The 17,544-nt window shown below is 31.6% G+C and overlaps 2 protein-coding genes across 2 annotated transcripts in view; both read left to right on the top strand.

Moving 5' to 3' along the window:
* The window catches only part of LOTGIDRAFT_208950 (hypothetical protein), a gene marked incomplete at its 5' end in the record, with an annotated part of 45,982 nt that extends 33,063 nt beyond the window's left edge, over positions 1 to 12,919 (top strand). The window contains 22 exons of the mRNA XM_009053394.1: positions 188 to 321; positions 708 to 859; positions 1,322 to 1,535; positions 1,939 to 2,123; positions 2,437 to 2,615; positions 2,839 to 2,955; positions 4,276 to 4,438; positions 4,795 to 4,949; positions 5,548 to 5,757; positions 6,076 to 6,226; positions 6,474 to 6,679; positions 6,844 to 7,037; positions 7,321 to 7,474; positions 7,629 to 7,715; positions 7,994 to 8,117; positions 8,551 to 8,781; positions 9,171 to 9,326; positions 9,522 to 9,660; positions 9,970 to 10,137; positions 10,535 to 10,647; positions 10,933 to 11,124; positions 11,367 to 12,919. Coding sequence (XP_009051642.1) covers positions 188 to 321; positions 708 to 859; positions 1,322 to 1,535; positions 1,939 to 2,123; positions 2,437 to 2,615; positions 2,839 to 2,955; positions 4,276 to 4,438; positions 4,795 to 4,949; positions 5,548 to 5,757; positions 6,076 to 6,226; positions 6,474 to 6,679; positions 6,844 to 7,037; positions 7,321 to 7,474; positions 7,629 to 7,715; positions 7,994 to 8,117; positions 8,551 to 8,781; positions 9,171 to 9,326; positions 9,522 to 9,660; positions 9,970 to 10,137; positions 10,535 to 10,647; positions 10,933 to 11,124; positions 11,367 to 11,551 — 3,609 coding nt within the window. The 3' untranslated portion in view covers positions 11,552 to 12,919. The remainder of the gene's footprint in view (positions 1 to 187; positions 322 to 707; positions 860 to 1,321; positions 1,536 to 1,938; positions 2,124 to 2,436; positions 2,616 to 2,838; positions 2,956 to 4,275; positions 4,439 to 4,794; positions 4,950 to 5,547; positions 5,758 to 6,075; positions 6,227 to 6,473; positions 6,680 to 6,843; positions 7,038 to 7,320; positions 7,475 to 7,628; positions 7,716 to 7,993; positions 8,118 to 8,550; positions 8,782 to 9,170; positions 9,327 to 9,521; positions 9,661 to 9,969; positions 10,138 to 10,534; positions 10,648 to 10,932; positions 11,125 to 11,366) is intronic.
* A 4,094-nt stretch (positions 12,920 to 17,013) lies between these two features.
* LOTGIDRAFT_228355 (hypothetical protein) overlaps positions 17,014 to 17,544 on the top strand; it is a gene marked incomplete at its 5' end in the record, with an annotated part of 2,124 nt that continues 1,593 nt past the window's right edge. Inside the window, one exon of the mRNA XM_009053393.1 lies at positions 17,014 to 17,298. Within this exon, the coding sequence (XP_009051641.1) occupies positions 17,014 to 17,298 (285 nt within the window). The remainder of the gene's footprint in view (positions 17,299 to 17,544) is intronic.

The raw sequence follows: 17,544 nt of genomic DNA, 5'->3' as shown, positions 1-17,544 counted from the left end.
AGATTCGCGTCTGTGACAAAAATCAGCAACAATGACTGTTCGTGTGTCTTACTCATGCATAGATATCAATTATTTGATTTGCTGTTTGTATAATGGTTGACACTCTGTGAACAAATATGCTCTTAAGACAAAAGAGAAATGATCTAAGGGCCTTAGATTGAACCATTAAATTTTGGTATTTTTTTAGGAGGATATATTTACTATAAGAGCTATAGAGTTAGGGAAACTGGTAAAATTAAAAGTAAGACATGACAATAAAGGAGGTGGTGCCGCCTGGTTTTTAGATAGAATAGAAGTTATTGATGAAAAGAACAAAAAGAGGTATGGATCCATTTTTAATGAGTCTTGAGCTTTAATACATTCTCATTACAAGAAACTCCCTTTAGAAGAAATACCTAGAACAATACTAGAAACATTTCGAAAATTCTACACTTGTTTGTATGATTGGAATCTTCAATTCCTTGAAAAGGATAAAGTTGTCTGAAGAGTTGCTTTACAAAACTTATTTCTAGCTATCCTTGGTATTTTAAAAGTAAAATCCTATGATAGATTCCTGTATTAATCGCTAAAATCCTGCTTTAGAGGTTTAGACTGGCATTGCATCTAGTTGTTATAGATGATGCTACAATTTCAAAAACAATGCGAGTGGAAATTCATAAACTTTTGTAAAATGAGCATTTGTCATGATTAAGTATTTTTGTTTCCAGTTATTTCTTCCCTTGTCAAAGATGGTTGGCAGTAAAAGAAGATGATGGTCAAATCTCTAGAGAATTAGTTCCTGTTGATCAATCACTGAAGAAAAAACTCACAAGAAAAGATTCTAAATCAGTTTATAATGAAATAGCTTTGGAACAAAAAGGTAAGGTGATAATTTTGCAATTGAATGCAAACCAAGAGTATTTTTTGCTTTTCTAGCTGTACTGACCACTCTATATCTTGAAATTAGTAAAATAAGAAGTTATATTGCCATTTTAGATAAAAAATTTGCTTTGAATATCATGGACAACATACTCAACCTTGGTATTCAGATGTATTAAGGCTAATCTCAATGAAAGGACTGGCCTCAGTCACAGAGTAGACCTAAGCTTATTAATAATGTCCGAACCTTGATGATAATGCTCCAAATACATGCTAACAAAAATCATTACAAATCTTGCACTATGAGAAATTATTGTGGTCATAGAAAAATCTGTTTAAACATTAATTACTATTTTGTTAGTTGGAACATGGTCAGTGCTGGGAAAAGAGACAACTTGGTTATGCTAACCATGATGAAGTTTTGAAATCGAAAGTGACTGACTGACTAATATTTCTATTCTAGCTGCCATGACAACATATAATGTAATGGTTGAAACTGGTAAAAAGTTTGGAGCTGGTACGGATGCCAATGTATATATTATATTGTTTGGTGAACAAGACACAACTGGTAAAATATTCCTCAAATCCTCACTGACTAATAAAAATAAATTTGAGAAAGGTCAGAAAGATGAATTTGTTATTGAAGCTGTACAGATTGGAGAATTGAAGAAAATAAGGTAAGAAAATATCCTGTTGACTTATTCACAAAAACTTCTGATTTGGTCAAGATCTAACTGGTCAACCACAAGACTTTACAACAATAAGTCCCACAGAGGTATTGCTATTAATTTATAAAAATATTCTACATTTTTACATTGTAGAATGTGATGTTAGAAATGTGAGCAATTAAATTTGAAAAGATGATAAAGAAAAGAAAATGTCATAAAGACTAGAAGAATCTTTAATCTCTTAGTGGTCTTATAACTCATATAGAAACTCTATAATGGTGTTGCCCTTTTCTCTGAAAAAAATTCCATTTAATGAATCGTCACTTCAATTTTGCAATTATGTTTCCTTGATAAAATTAATAGAAAATATTCTGATTTCAAATTTAAAAATAATTTTTTATTCCACTTTCAGAATTGGACATGATAATGCTGGTGGTGGCGGTGCCTGGTTCCTGGAGAATGTAGGTATAGATGCCCCATCATTAGGTAGAAAATGGATCTTCCCCTGTGGTAGATGGTTGTCAGATAAAGATGATGATGGAAAGTTAGAACGTGAATTATATCCACAAGAACTAGCCACAGAAGAATATAATCCATGTAAGTTGGAACATCTTTCATGATAGTCCTTTATTTTTATCACAACAAAAATTATACAAGTTAATAACAACTTCAATAGAACACTAAACTTTTGTGGTTTTTTGGCTGGAAATGAGTTCACCCACTGGAAATATACCAAACTTGGTAAGATGTACAGTCATAATGTGATTGGATAATAATATTAACATAAACAAACAAGATTTTTGGTTGTCTAAAACTCTGTTAATACAACATGAATCATTCATAGCATACTGCATTAGTCTAGAGAGTCTGAGACATTTTCTAAAAGTGTTATAACTGGATGATATTGTAGGTATACCCTATGAAATAACTGCATATACAAGTGAGAAATCAGGAGCCTCGACCGATGCTGATGTGTATATTGTATTATATGGTAAAGATACTTGTACAGAACAGAAATCACTTTGTCCAACCAAACGGGAAAGAAAAGAACATTTTAATAAAGGCAATGTTGATAAATTTATAGTTGAGGTTTGTAGATATTTTGACTTTTTTTTCAGTACCCTCAAATGGATCAAATCAAAAATAGCTTGAGAGGGAATTGACTTGAAGAATCTGAGAGCAAATGTATTTTAAAAGACTGCTAGTAATTAGCAACAATTTAATCAACCTAAGAACTCATATTTCCAGTTGTTGCCAGTTCCTCATCTTCTACTTTCTAGCAAACAATATTTTGTTGTATAATATATTACAGCTTGAAGATGTAGGAGAGTCAATAGAAAAGATACGTATAGGACATGATGGTACTGGTTTAGGTTCTGGATGGCATTTAGACAAAATAGAAGTCAGAAAACTCCATGAGACTGGCAAGGTGAATTTTACTCCTTTTTATTTTCAGATATTATTAATGAACTAACATTTAATCAACTTCAACATCATTAATATAAAGTCAGCTATATGTGATTATGTTCTTAGTTATCCCTGGGTGTAAATAAATATTGTTTTCTACAATACAGCACATTACAACATTCACTATTTATATTGTATTTCCAATTAATGCTTATAGAGGAAACCAGGTTTGGCTAAAAAAGTGGTGAGTTCTTGAGTGAAATACATTGAATTCTAGTTCTGCTCCTTTCAATGTGTGTCGTGCTATCTATTTGCATTCAGCATTATTTAAGAGCCTCACTTCTCACTTCTCACTTCCGCTTGCTGAATTCAGGTACTCCACAATTTTACACACAATTTATCATTTACATAGAACATAAGGGCTAAAATTATACTTTTTGTGATCTTTTTTGACACTTTTTATGAAAACTTATCTTTTATACCTATTATTGTTAAAGATAGTGGGATTTCCAGTTGACAAATCTTGTTACAGAAAGTCCTTACAATGCTTTTTTTACCTAAGAATTCTTTCATTTGGTAGAATTTTACTGATGAATTTCATGGCAAAATAACTGCTTATTGATACCTGGAGATTTAGATATGACATAGTCAGAAATTTAGCACATCAATGGAAGATTCAACAAATTTATAATAATGTTGGAAACTAGTGAGAAGAGTTCTATAAATCTATAAAATTGAGCTGATATTATCTTAATGATTGTTTCTAGAGCTGATATTATCTTAACGATTGTTTCTAGAGCTGATATTATCTTAATGATTGTTTCTAAGCACCTTCTAATCTAACTACGTGTGTACACTGTATATTTAATCATATTTATTATTTTCTCTTCACTCTCTCAATGCACCATTATAATACCTGATCTTCTCTTCTACTCTTGATTGGATTAACAGAATCAGGTAAGATGCTTGATTGAATTTGATTGATTATTAATAAGCTTTGTGATCAGAAATGAAAACAGTATTGTACATATGCAAATATGATCAAAGCCAAATCTTCTGTATGTTTTCCTAAAATGCCTATAAAATCTTGTTGGTTTTCCACTTGAACATTAAGAGCAGCTCTTTCAATTCGCCTTGACTTTTAAATCAACAGATGCTGTATCAATTCTTTTATATACAAATGGAGTGAAAGCATCAGATGAAATATTCTTGGAATTAACTTAAGCCTTTTTTTCCTTTTGAAGAATACAATAGAAAGTATGTAGTCTTCTGTTATACAGATGAAAGAAGTGGTTTTTGAAATAAGAATATTAACTAATGCTGAATTTTTATTTTCTTGTAGGGATCTATAACCTATACATTCCCTTGTAAACGATGGTTAGCTAGAAATGAAGAAGATGGAGCTATAGAAAGAGAACTATTACCTGATAAAGTTGTGAAAGAGGTAATTGGTAAAAATGGTGAAGTGAAAGCTAAAGAAGTCAAAATCAAGGACAAACTGAAAGGTCTGTTACTGAACTTGTTTTAAACTGTAACATGTTAAAACTTCATTGTTCTGTCTCGTAAAGAAATAAAAAATTCAAATTTCGAGAATAAGAACTCAAAAATGTATCATGCTTGTCTTGAAACTATGACACAACCACCATCAGAATCATAAGAATAAACCACAATAACAGATGGGAAGAGAGAGCTGAAGGTTGATTACCAAGTTGTCTTTAGGTATAAAAACATCATTCCTCCCTGGTCTAGTAAGTTTACTTGCTGTTTGATGAGAGGTGGATTTCATATTTCAAAAATTTCTACAGCTGAAAATAAGCTTTTCATATAGAGAATTATATTTTGATGTGTTGTGTAATTCCAGCTAAGACCTATACTGTAAATGTTATAACTGGTGACAAATCTGGTTGTGGAACAGACGCCAATGTTTTTATCACTGTATTTGGTGACCGTGGTGATACAGGTGAACGTAAATTACATCAATCTGAAACTCATAGAGATAAATTTGAGAGAAAACAGGTAAATATATTGTTCCTAATAAAATTTCTGAAATTTATAGTTCAAACCCAGTTTTTCTACCCTATCTATTTTAATGTCAAGAATATATGATTTTTGGAATGAAGTCCAAGGAAGACCTATATTACAGAAGCGTATTAGGGCCATTCATTTTTTTTTTTTTTTTTTTTTGAATTTTCAAGTTAGTATGTTGAATTTTCAAGTTAGTAACTTGAAAATTCGAGATACTAACTTGAAAATTCAAGATACAAACTTGAAAATTCAACATACTAACTTGAAAATTCAACATACTAACTTGAAAATTCAAGTTACTAAATTCAAGATACTAACTTGAAAATTCAAGATACTAACTTGAAAATTCAAGATACTAACTTGGAAATTCAAGATACTTACTTGAAAATTCAAGATACTAACTTGGAAATTCAAGATACTAACTTGGAAATTCAAGATACTTACTTGAAAATTCAACATACTAGCTTGAAAATTCAAGTTACTAACTTGAAAATTCAAGTTACTAACTTGAAAATTCAAGTTACTAACTTGAAAATTCAACATTCTACGCTTCCGTACTATATACATGTTAAACTCTTTTTATTTTCAGACTGATGTATTTAAACTAGAAGCTGTAGATTTGGGTAAAGTTTATAAGATTAAAATACGTCATGATAACTCTCTATTGAACCCCTCCTGGTTCCTAGATAGAATAGAAGTTCTAGATCCTGAAGACAATGAAACCTTTATATTCCACTGTGAAAGATGGCTTGCTAAAAATAAAGATGATGGTAAAATTGAGAGAACTCTTTATGTTAAAGTGAGTATATTTGTAGCATTTCATGGACTGTTTTCCAACTTTCTAAATGGTCCATACATATGGATTATTTTGCTGTGAACGTAACTTCAGATAAAGTGCTTGGGTTTAAAAATCCTTGAGCAGATGAAATTCGATAGGGGAATTGACACCCAACCCTGAAAAATTGGAAATAAATCATATATGAAAACGCAATGACATATCTTTCAAATTAAATTTCCTGATGAAGCAGAGACATTATTGATCAACCACTTGATTTTTCCTTGTCAATTTAAATACTGAGTTATCAGGACCTTTTGTTTTTAGGGGTATGATGGTGAGATGTCTAGTACTGGAACTCTTCGTTCTACTAAGATAGGTTCAGTATCCAGTTTAGATTCTATACGAACTAATGATCCATTCAGTAAGAGTCCCAGATTAAATCGTAAACAGTTATCTTCATCATTAGAAGATGTCCCTGAAGGAGGACCTTGTAAGTATTGCATTGTAAATAGAGATATTAAAATATTATTGTGAGGTTTCTAAGGTTGAGTTGACAAATCAAATCACAGATGTCTGCATCAGGAATTATTACAAAGGGCTCAGATTATGTAAGTTTTTTGGACATGGAAACAAGAGCTTAAAGTTGATGAGTTGAAGAATCAATGAGTTTGGTGTAACTTTCAGAAAGGAATGATAGGATCCTTACAGAAAATTGCATTTGTCTTCTGTTTTTTCAGCTATTTCGTACACTGTGAAGGTCTATACAGGAACAGGTGAAGATAATGGTACTGATAGTAATGCCTGGATTACAATCTACGGTCCTCGTAAAAAATCAACAGGAAGACAATATCTTGACTTAGCTCAGAAATCTGGATTTGAACCTGGATCATTGGAAGTATTTTCGTTAGAAGCTGTTGATATTGATGAAATTAAGAAAATTGAGGTATAGATAAATCACTTTATTATAAACCAAACTGAATTTTTTTATTCAAATTCACAGGAATATCTGTGCATGAAATACAAAGGTAGTGTTAGGAATCCATGCATTAATGTGCCCATTTGGTAACTATGAAAATATAAATTGATTTACTCTGATTTTCATTCCAGATTGGACATGATGGTACCAAGCCAGGTACAGGATGGTTTATTAAAGAAATGGAAGTTGATATGCCAACTAAAGGCAAACACTATCACTTCAGTTGTAATCAATGGTTGGCTAGAGATAAGGGTGATGGCAAGACAAGTCGTATATTTAGTGTCAGTGATGGTCAGAGTTCAGTTGTATCTTATAAACCTAGTAAGTTATACTGTAGAATATTCTCATCCTCTCATTTTCACTGCTGATTGAGTTCGGTTTCTATATTCAATTTCCTCAAAATTTACCACCATTTTTCAATATAATTATTTATATTACCAGATATTACTAATCATTTTCATTGGTTTGATACTGTAAATTAATTATATTCAACTTTTTTCAAACAAACAGTAAAATTCAGTATAAATGCCTTGGCTTGCTTTCCTTTTTTGATCTTGAATTTCTGAAAAGTTCCAAAGCTTATATCACATGATAATTTCAGTGATAAGTTATGAATTAACAGTATATACTGGAGATGTATCAGATGCTGGTACTGATAGTAAAATTACTATGACTATATTTGGTAGTAGAGGTTCCACTTCACCAATAGAACTGGACAAAAATCAGGATAGATTTGAACGAGCAAAGGTTGATTTCATGAAAGTAAGAGTTACACGTTTTTAATTTATTTGAAGATAACTAAAATTCCATGCAATTCTAGCTACCAGCTAGCTCTGGGAATGATAAAAACCATGGTCACACATATCCTGACACAATCAGACATTAGATTTAAAGCACATTTATATTGATATTATAGATGGATTTAGAAGATATAGGTGATGTGAAGAAAATGAGATTATCTCTAGATGGCAAGGGATCTAGACCAACTTGGTTCCTGGAGAAGGTAAGCTTTAACTGATATATTATAGACTATTGGTCTTTATCTGTCATTGTCCACTAATGTTAAGGTTCATGTGTTTATTGAATTCACAGTAAACATAACTCTTAGTTGTGTTTTATCAGAGCTCCTTTTTATGTATCTACTGAATTTTAAAACAACAAATTGAATTGATGACCTGTGAAAATGTATTTAACAGTTACAGTTTTATCAGTTTGAATTTTTGTATTTATTTTGTGATGTTGTTATCAAGTGTTATTGAAGTATGGTTTAATATATTTTAGGTTGAGTTAAGAAACATGGAGACTGGTTCTTTATCAGTATTCCATCTAAAAGATTGGTTAAGTAAAGATAGCATGTTATCAAGAGATATACCAGCTACTGAACGAGGCAAATTAGTCGTACACAGTAAGTAATCTTACTTTATAAAAAAAAAATTGAGTAAGATCACAGCTTTTTGGATATTCGGATGAAACTGGATATTCTAAGATATTTTAATTTATATAATTCAGATATCTCATTTGAGACCTAAACTTACTATGTGTAAAGAAATGCAATTTCAGTTCATGCCATTATTTTTTCTACAAACTGATACAATATGAAAGAATGACCTTTCATATAAAAGCTTGTTATTTCAAATTGCTTGGATAGCATAAATTTGAATGTAAAGTTAATTTAAGAAGTTTATCAGTTAAGGAAGCATGTAATTGCCCTTGTCTACCCCCTCACAAGTGACAGCTGTGTTGATATTAATGGGATATCAGGAACATATGCATTTCAGATCTTATAGTCTGAATTACCAAACATTATCGTTGGAAATATTAAAACTTTACTTTTTCAGAAACCAGCTATAAGGTTAAAGTGAAGACGTCCGATTTAAGAGGAGCAGGAACTGATGCCAATGTGTATATAGTTATGTTTGGAACTAATGGTGATTCTGGGGATATCCATCTTAAGAAACCTGAAGGTGGTAGATCTCCGTTTGATAATAACCAGTTGGATGAGTTTATATTAAATGATATACTCAGTGTTGGTGAACTCAGTAAAGTCAGGGTATGGCATGATAATAAAGGTAAGAAATGTTTCACTGTTATGCTGACATTGTCATGGTTCTACTTTACAACATTCCATTTTGAAGCCATGAAATGATTCTGGTTGATGTTTTCACAATGAAATGGATATTGTCATCTAAGTCTTCTGTTTTTATTGCTTTGATAGTCAAATTTTGCTTATCTGTAGCACTTTTACGAATTAAAAATGTGAGATCTGGTTCCTCCATAATTGAACAACTGTCTATTAGTAATAGTTTGCCCACTTCTTAACTACAGAAAAATTTACTTAACATGATCTTTGAACCTAATACTTGCTGTTGGTCAAAATACCATGTGATTGTGGAAATCATAATATCAGTTTAGCCACTGTAGTTTTTTTTCTGGTAATTCTAATTGACAATTGTTACAGGATTTGGTTCAGCATGGCATCTATCATATATTGAGATAGAAGATTTGAGAAGTAAGAAAGTCTATATGTTCCACTGTGATAAATGGTTATCAACTAGTGAAGATGATAAACAAATTATAAGAGAGTTAACTTGTAGTAATGCTGCTAAACCTGCTGGTGCTGGTAATAAAGATAAAATTAGTAAGTTGTAACTTTACTGTAGAAGATAACTAGAAAATCAAGGTTTTGTTGTCATGCTTTTGGTGTTATTTCCCTATTTCTATTTTTATATTTGTTTTTGTTAATTCAAGTCTGCAAAAATAAATCAATTCAGACTATATCTTCTATAACTAAGTTACTATGTCTTTATAGCATATGATATAGAAATAACTACCACAGACAAGAAAGAAGGTGGAACCATACATAATGGATGGATTGTATTAGAAGGTTTGAAACGTAAATCTAATATATTTCTTCTAGAAAATAGTCCACAAAGAAAAATACTAAGACGGTAAGCGATGGGTTCTAATTTAGCCTCAAAAAATTCAAAATTTAAAAAGTTTTAACGACAAGAGTTATATATCATTGGTAATCAAAGAAGTTTTCTCATGTCTGTTTGAGCATTCAGGGATACTTATAGCATCTTTTTCCACTCTTCTGATTTTGGACCAATAGAATGTTGGTCCTGTAATTTCAGAGAACTTGACCAGATTATGATGTCGCTATCGCAGTTACTTTTTAATAGCCAAGACCCTTGCTGATTTACTATCTATGATTTCTATTTAAAGTTACTGTAATCAATATGTTCATTTATTTTCAGAGGTCAGACTGATCATATAAAGAAAGAGAGTCTAGCACTAGGTAAAATAAAGACCTGTATATTAGGAGCTGTAGAAAGAGAGGACCAACCTATAACAGATGATTCTGGTAGAGCAGCTCAATGGCATTGTCATGATGTAACTATAACAGATACTTCTACTGGAGACAAGTAAGATTTTATTTCTGGATAGTCAAGTCCACATAGCTAATAATGTTTATTTGGTATATGTATTACTTTACAATAGACTGATGACTCTTGGTTAAAAATATTGTCTGGATTACTTCTTCTATCTTCAAGGGGGTCAAGGGTGTTGTCTGTTTTTCAGAAGGCCATGCCAATGGAGCTGTGGAAAATCCCAGAAAATTCCTTCCCATGTGAATGCAAGCATTGCAGAGAATTAGTTCAAGCGGAAAACTAGTAGTTTGTGGTTTTGATAAAAAATAAATCTGTTGTGACATTTTCCTGGACATTTTCTGACACATCTTTCATGTGGTTGTTTCCTGTTTTCATTGTTCTGACCGTTTGTTCTTTTATTATTTGTAATTGTCAACAACTATATTTTTAGATATAAATTCCCATGTAACCAATGGATACCAATCTGTACTAAGATATCTAAACATGATGCTGTAGTATTAAAACTTAAAGATGTAGAGGAAGGTTTAGTACCAGTTGTTAGAAGTAAGTTGAACATAATCTGTACTTTCATTAACAATACAGTTGTTCAGTTGCCAAGTGCACTTAGCTTCACCAGATCAGTCAATTTGGCACTTTGTCTAATGTATTCATTGCCATATCTGTATTGGTTCCTCTATCTTCACAATTGAATCTTTTGCAAGGGTTTTGTTTTCATTCGAAGAACATTTTGACTATTAATTTGTATATTTCCAAGATTTTGTCTTAAATGTTGTATGGATTATCTAATTATTATTTAATTATTCTAATCAAATTCTGTACCTTTTCCAGATTTAGCACCTATTAAATATGAAGTGATAGTCTATACTGGTGATGAAAAGGGGTGTGGTACCAATGCCAATGTCTCTATAACTCTGTTCGGTGCCAATGGTGATACTGGCAGCCGTCCATTAAAACAAAGGTTTAGAGACCTGTTTGAACGAAACCAAATTGACAAATTCCAGATTGAAGCCTTAGATCTAGGTAAGCTGAATTTTGTTTGAAATCAGAAAAATGCATATGCCAGTTCCCAAAGATCTTGAGTTGGTAGCTCAGTCTGAAAAATTCCAAGGAATTAGCAATCCCTGAATTCTGAGAAGTGATATATATAGCTGATATTGTCCTCTATCATTTGGTTATAAAAAAGGTGATACTGTTCTTATTGTAAGCAAGGCAAGAAGCAAATGGATTTCATTTTGAGTTTAATGTTATTTATGTTTTTGCAGGAGAAATGACAAAAATTAGAATAGAACATGATAACAGTGGATTCCGTCCAGGATGGTTTTTAGATAAAGTAGAAGTAATCAATATGGCCACCAATGTTACGTCCTTGTTTCCATGTAATAAATGGTTTGATAAAGATAAAGGTGATGGTGAAATCTGCCGTGATCTCTTCCCTAAAAAGGATTAAATGATCTCTTAATATTAAAACCTGAAAGTGCTTTAAAATATCACACGATACCATATCAAGTGACTACTGCAAAAGAACTAAAATGGAAGTTGCTATGTTTTGTTAGAATATGTTGAGACATTCCATTGTTTGATTTTGAATTGTATAAGATGTCATCTTATGTCTAAGATGTATATTCCTGTTTAATTTATATATATTTACACCTTATACTTATATTTATATCAATTACACAATCTATTCAATATACATGTATTTATTATTTCTATTATCACCAAGATGTATAATAGACCATAGATTGTAAATTATAAAACCACAAGTTTGTGCCATTACCAAAATTAGTTGTAAATTATGTTGTTTTTTTGAATGTGGCCAACTTTCCTGCCTTTTATCCGTAGGAACTAGTACTGTTGCAAAATTGAATATAAAAGTTCATTTTGAAATAAATGGGTTTTATGCTCTTTAATTTTAGAAATTATTTGTTAAACTTGTTTACACCTACATATTCCATTTAATAGTTTTTACTGAACATTTGTGATATTTTAGATATTTTTGAAAAAAAAGTTTATTTTAACAAATCCATTATCCATTATAATCAAAATGTAAATATGTTTTAGTCCTCTTTTTTAAAATATAATTTTTCTTTTTACACAAAATAGTCTGTAGCATGATTCATTATTTTTGAATGTTATTTTCAAGCCTTTTAATTGATTGGATATTCTTAAATTAAAATTTGTATCTGCATGAATATGCATAAATCTGAAAAATGCCTCTTGTCAAATTTCATGTCACAGATCATGTTTTATGTTTAAAACAACATCTTGATCTTGAATAGAAATGCATTTTGTTATAAAAAAAAAAGGGCATGTCTCAATGTACCCCACTCTCCCCTACTTCAGAATGATCTGTTATATTATTATGATCTCTCATACTTTGCCTTTATATTCTAATAAATTGTATCTTAGTTATTTTATAAAGTTTAATCTACTGTTAAACTAGTTCAAGTAAACTACATGATTGTATAATTAATTGCCTTATTATGTTAACATACAGAACTCAGTCTCATATATTGTCACAAATTGTAGAACTTACTTTCAATTATGGAATTTTAAATGGAAAGAACCATCATTGAAACTAGTTGTTTGATGTGTGTTAATTTGAATTTCATTTGACAAATGTTTGAATGGTTCAATAACAATGGTTAATTTTTTTTCTTATGGGTAATAATTGAATTGTAATATATCTTTTGTTGGTTTATTAAAATATTTCTTAGTTACCAATACCTATGAGAGATACCTCTACTTTTATTTTATTTATTTCATTATTATTGTTATCTTTATTAATATTTATTAAAAACCATCTACTATTTCACAATTTGTATGTCTAGAATCTACTTAATTTTTCCTGCCCTTTAAGGTTCAGCACAGACTTTGTATTTCACAGCAATGTAAGAACGGAGAAAACTGCATCACACAGTACCTCAGAACAGTCGAGGGTAAGGATGTCCTGTTTTCTTGTGGGGCAAAGTGCCATTGTAGAATAGCTAAGGGTAGAGTCAGCGGTTGGGCAAGATCTGAGGTTAAGCAAGATTTGAGGTCGATTAGAGTCATACAGAGGTTGCTTAGAGCAAGCCTATCTGTAGTTGGTTAGATTATGACTATCAAAGGTACGTAAGATTAAAGGTACGAGCACACGAATAATCTTGTCATAAGTTTCACCATCCGGCTGCGGGCGCACGAGGAGACAAAAATCTCCAGTCGGATCATGCAATAGAAAGGAAAACGAATCCGATTGGATGACGACGCTCTGTCTTGCAGCCGATAAAACAATCTGCAACAAATATCAAATTGGTCTGACATAAATCCTGTCGACAACGCGGGTACACGTGAGATTTTACTCAAGATTCGAGTGGCGACAAAAATTGACGACCAAGACTTGTGTGCCCTTGATTTCACGTGACTTAACTTTCCTTGAAGCAAATATATATTTTACTTCCATTTCAAATCGCAAACCAAAACAATAAAATCGGATGGTAAAATATGACTTAAAAGTTACATAAAATGCCTTGAGGTCGTTACAATTCAATCCATATAAAATGGATTTTTATGTCTGATTTTCGTGGTCCAGTTTTTGTTAGTTTTATATTTTAATTGAGATTTGTTTTTACAGAGGACAATATTTGTGACTTTTGGGGTTGAAATTTCTAGGAGAAAAATATGTTTTTCTTCAATTTAAACGTACAAAATATTATATCTTTATCAAAACAAAGTCATTCTACGACTAATAGTTCTATTTGAGGCTGATATTCCAATTTTCTTAAGAAATAATTATAAAAATAATTAAAAAAACTTTTCGATTTGCTCAGACAATAGTTTGAATATTCAGCCACCTATATAACTCTTTGAATTTGAAATCATCGGAACTCAAAGAATGATAGATGAAATAAACCTGGCATTAAAGGAATACTTCCCTTTAGAATAAAAATAAAATTTCGATTTTAAAACTTGGCCAATAGGAGTATATATTGAGCTTTGGACCTCCCCAGCACCATAACTATAGAACAGACCCCCCATCGTAATTATCCATAAGCATTGAAAAACGCTTAGGAGAAAAAGAAACAAATTCAAAATGGCTGTGAACTTATTGTTAGTCCAAAATATCTACCTCTATTCCAGCCTCTGGTGGATATTTTGACAGTTGTCAGCAGGAGTAGAGTCAGAATTAAAGACCATGTTAAATGGGGATTTTCCACACCTCCAAAGATGCGTTTTCTCTAACATAGTATTGAATTACCTTTAAGATGATTGTAAATTAGTGTTGGGCATCACCGTAAATATCATTTTGGTAGTCTCAGTTCCCTCTGTGACCTTTGAACTTTTAGTTGCGCACACAGTTTTAAGAGGCCGATGCTAGATCAGTTTCGCAAGAAAAAAATTTGGTGGAACCGGAGACATGACATAAATGGAGTAAGAAGAAATTGATCGTATGACTGAACTACAAAAATATATTCATCTTTCCTGGGTTTTGCAGATCCATGTATCTAAATAGGCTTAAAAACCCCACACCTGCAGAGATGCGGAATGTTCCCATTTAACAGGGTTATTATTTCTGTCTCTACACCAGCTGACATCTGTCCAAATAGCAATTAGAGGCTGGAATAGAGGCAGATGTTTCAGTCTATACGTTTGAGTGTGTTTTTACATGTAAGAACTATGTAACTGATCTCTCCTATCTGAACAATGTTCACCATTCATTTCAAATCTTACTTTTGTTTCTCATAGCAGTCTGTTTGATTGATTCAGATGTCATTTACAGAACATATCTTTTTAATTCTGATTGGACAAAAAATTCAAATAAACCTATCAAAAGTTCTGTATTTTAAATCAGGTATCGTAGTAGAATTAGTATCATTAGAATCAAACAGGCCATCTGAACACCAATTAATACCATTGTAATTTTATTTAACTGAACACTTTTTACCAATTGTATTGTTTCAACAAATTCAAATCTTTATCTTCAACTGTATAGGGAAGAGTTCACACCGCCATTAAGGATCACAGCAAAAATTTAAAATGTAAAAATTTTGGGGTAGGTTTTACAGATTGAATTATATAAATTGAATCATTTTATTAAAATTTCTGAATAATTATTTAGTTAAGTTGATCTTCAAATTCAAGTGCTCGTGGAGCCCAATAACATAGAAAAATTTATACAGATTTATACGATTTGAACTTATTCATTAAACATACAACCGACCTACAGTTTTTCAAAGCCCAAAGAGTTGCATGAGTTAGGTCGCGGATTTCATTTTTTTTTAAATTCCAAATATTTTCTTTCCATGTCAACACAATTGGAGAAAGAAACCCCAATAGTATATGAATAAGATAGAGCTGAATTAAAGAAATGAAAAGTTCAGTGGAAGACACAGAATATGGATCATCAATTAGGATTGTAACTTACCTCTTATTCTAATCATTTAAAGTGATACAACGTCTTAGAATTAACATTAAATTTAAGAATTTTAAACTTGGCGAATAAGAGCCAGTAGATATACCTGGTGTCATAAATAACATAACAGGATCCTTTATAATCCGATAAATCCAAAAAACTTAGTAAGTAGCCATAAATATGCAATTAACTATTGAAAAACGCTCAGTATCAAGATTAAGCGTTTTTCAATAATTACTTAGTTATATGAATTTTCCAATTTTCCAGAATTTACAGGGATTGTGTTGTTACTTTATGACACCAGGTAAGTAAGTTCACTGATGAATATATACTCAATATATATAGACCAGAACTTAAATTTTATGTTCATTCTAAGACGTATAGTAGTATCACTTTAAGGTATGTGAAACTGTTGCAGTTTCTTGTCATGGACGCAGTTGTCGAACAGAAAAAGATACACCGACCAAATCACTTTATGGAATTTCCATAACATACCAAAATAAGGAGTTGCCATCTTCATTCTTAGTATTAAGAGTAAGGAAGTTCATAGAAACTCCTATGTAAAGCACTGGCCTAGGTCCAAAATAAGAGAGCGGCTAAATATAGTGAATGAGTTAGAACAATCAATGAACAGCAGTCAGATCACACCTAAAATTTGAAACCCCACTATCACTATAAACTCTAGTATTTGAATCCAAATTGCTGCCTGCATTGACTGAATGTGCTTTCAATCTTTTTTTTTTACTATTAACACTACATGTACCAGACTTCTTTATAACTGTTTGTATCATCAGGACAGTTAAGTGCAGTATGTGATGAGGTTAAACATTTATTACAACAATAGATTCTCTTACAATAAGGAAAAGTACACTTTCCTGCACAGGCTGATTCAGACGTACTCCAAGATTAGAATAGCCATTTAAACCCGAAAGATACAATTTTTGTATCAGGCCCGTGTACACATACAGTGTACATTGCAACTTTACATCTGACAGTTAACAAACGACAGCCTGTTGTCAAATTGTTGGTCTTGTAGGCGCAATAGAGGCTACAGTTTTTATCTGATCTTGATGAAATTAAGTATGCATGTATATATTGATGAGGTCCCAGTCAAATTCGAAATTGGTAATAATCGGATGAACTTTTATAGAGTTATTACCCTGTGCATTAGAGGATAATTATTTGAAAATTTATTATTAAGCCACAACAGACTTCATTATTTCTGGCAGCTTTATTTCGTTTTTTACGTGGGTCAAAATCTTTTTTGCTCAAATTTGTAAACACTACAGGCCTAAACATTAAAATCTACAGTAATGTGTCCTTCACTTATTCTTTTTGGAAGCTGTTAGAGTTGCTGATCATACTGCAAATAGACTTGAAATATACCCTTTAAGCACATTTAAATCAACTTCTTATTTAAAAAGTAAATAATCAATACATTATACGAGAAATAAATAATGATATCACCATCTGTGTATATTAAAATACTTCAGTATTGAATAAATCGCAAGTGAGCAATGTCATATCTAAAAGAAGTGTATCTATACTTACTACTTGTACAGAGTTTACTGTATGTGAATGCTCGATTCGATGTATTGAAACGTGAGCCTGGTTTTGTGTATCGCAAGGGAAGTAATTCTGCTATTAAAATGGAAGTTTTCATTGACTTAATGTGTTATGAAAGTCAGGTGGTGTTTCCAGAACTAATTAAGGTGGCTAATGAATATGGACCTGAAGATCTGGAATTGAAAATTCATCTCTTTCCCTTGCCGTATTTCCGAAATGCTCATAAATCAGCAAAGGTAAACATCCCTTCTCATTCAGTTAATCACTACATTACCGTGTACAGTAAAACAACCCCCGCTAGTTGAAATAGAAAATATATTGGCAGTGTGATTTTGCTGAGCTAGAACATTTCCATATCGCATTACTTCTCATCCCTCCATACTTATAACGGTACTATAAGTAGATATAATATCGAAACAAATCAGTGAGAGTACAAAAAGGGGGGTGGGGGGGGGGGGGGGGGGTTTTGAACCCCCTTCATT

This window comes from Lottia gigantea, assembly GCF_000327385.1.
Source record: "Lottia gigantea unplaced genomic scaffold LOTGIsca_2, whole genome shotgun sequence".
NCBI lineage: Eukaryota > Metazoa > Mollusca > Gastropoda > Lottiidae > Lottia > Lottia gigantea.
This window is presented reverse-complemented; position numbering and strand designations above follow the sequence as displayed.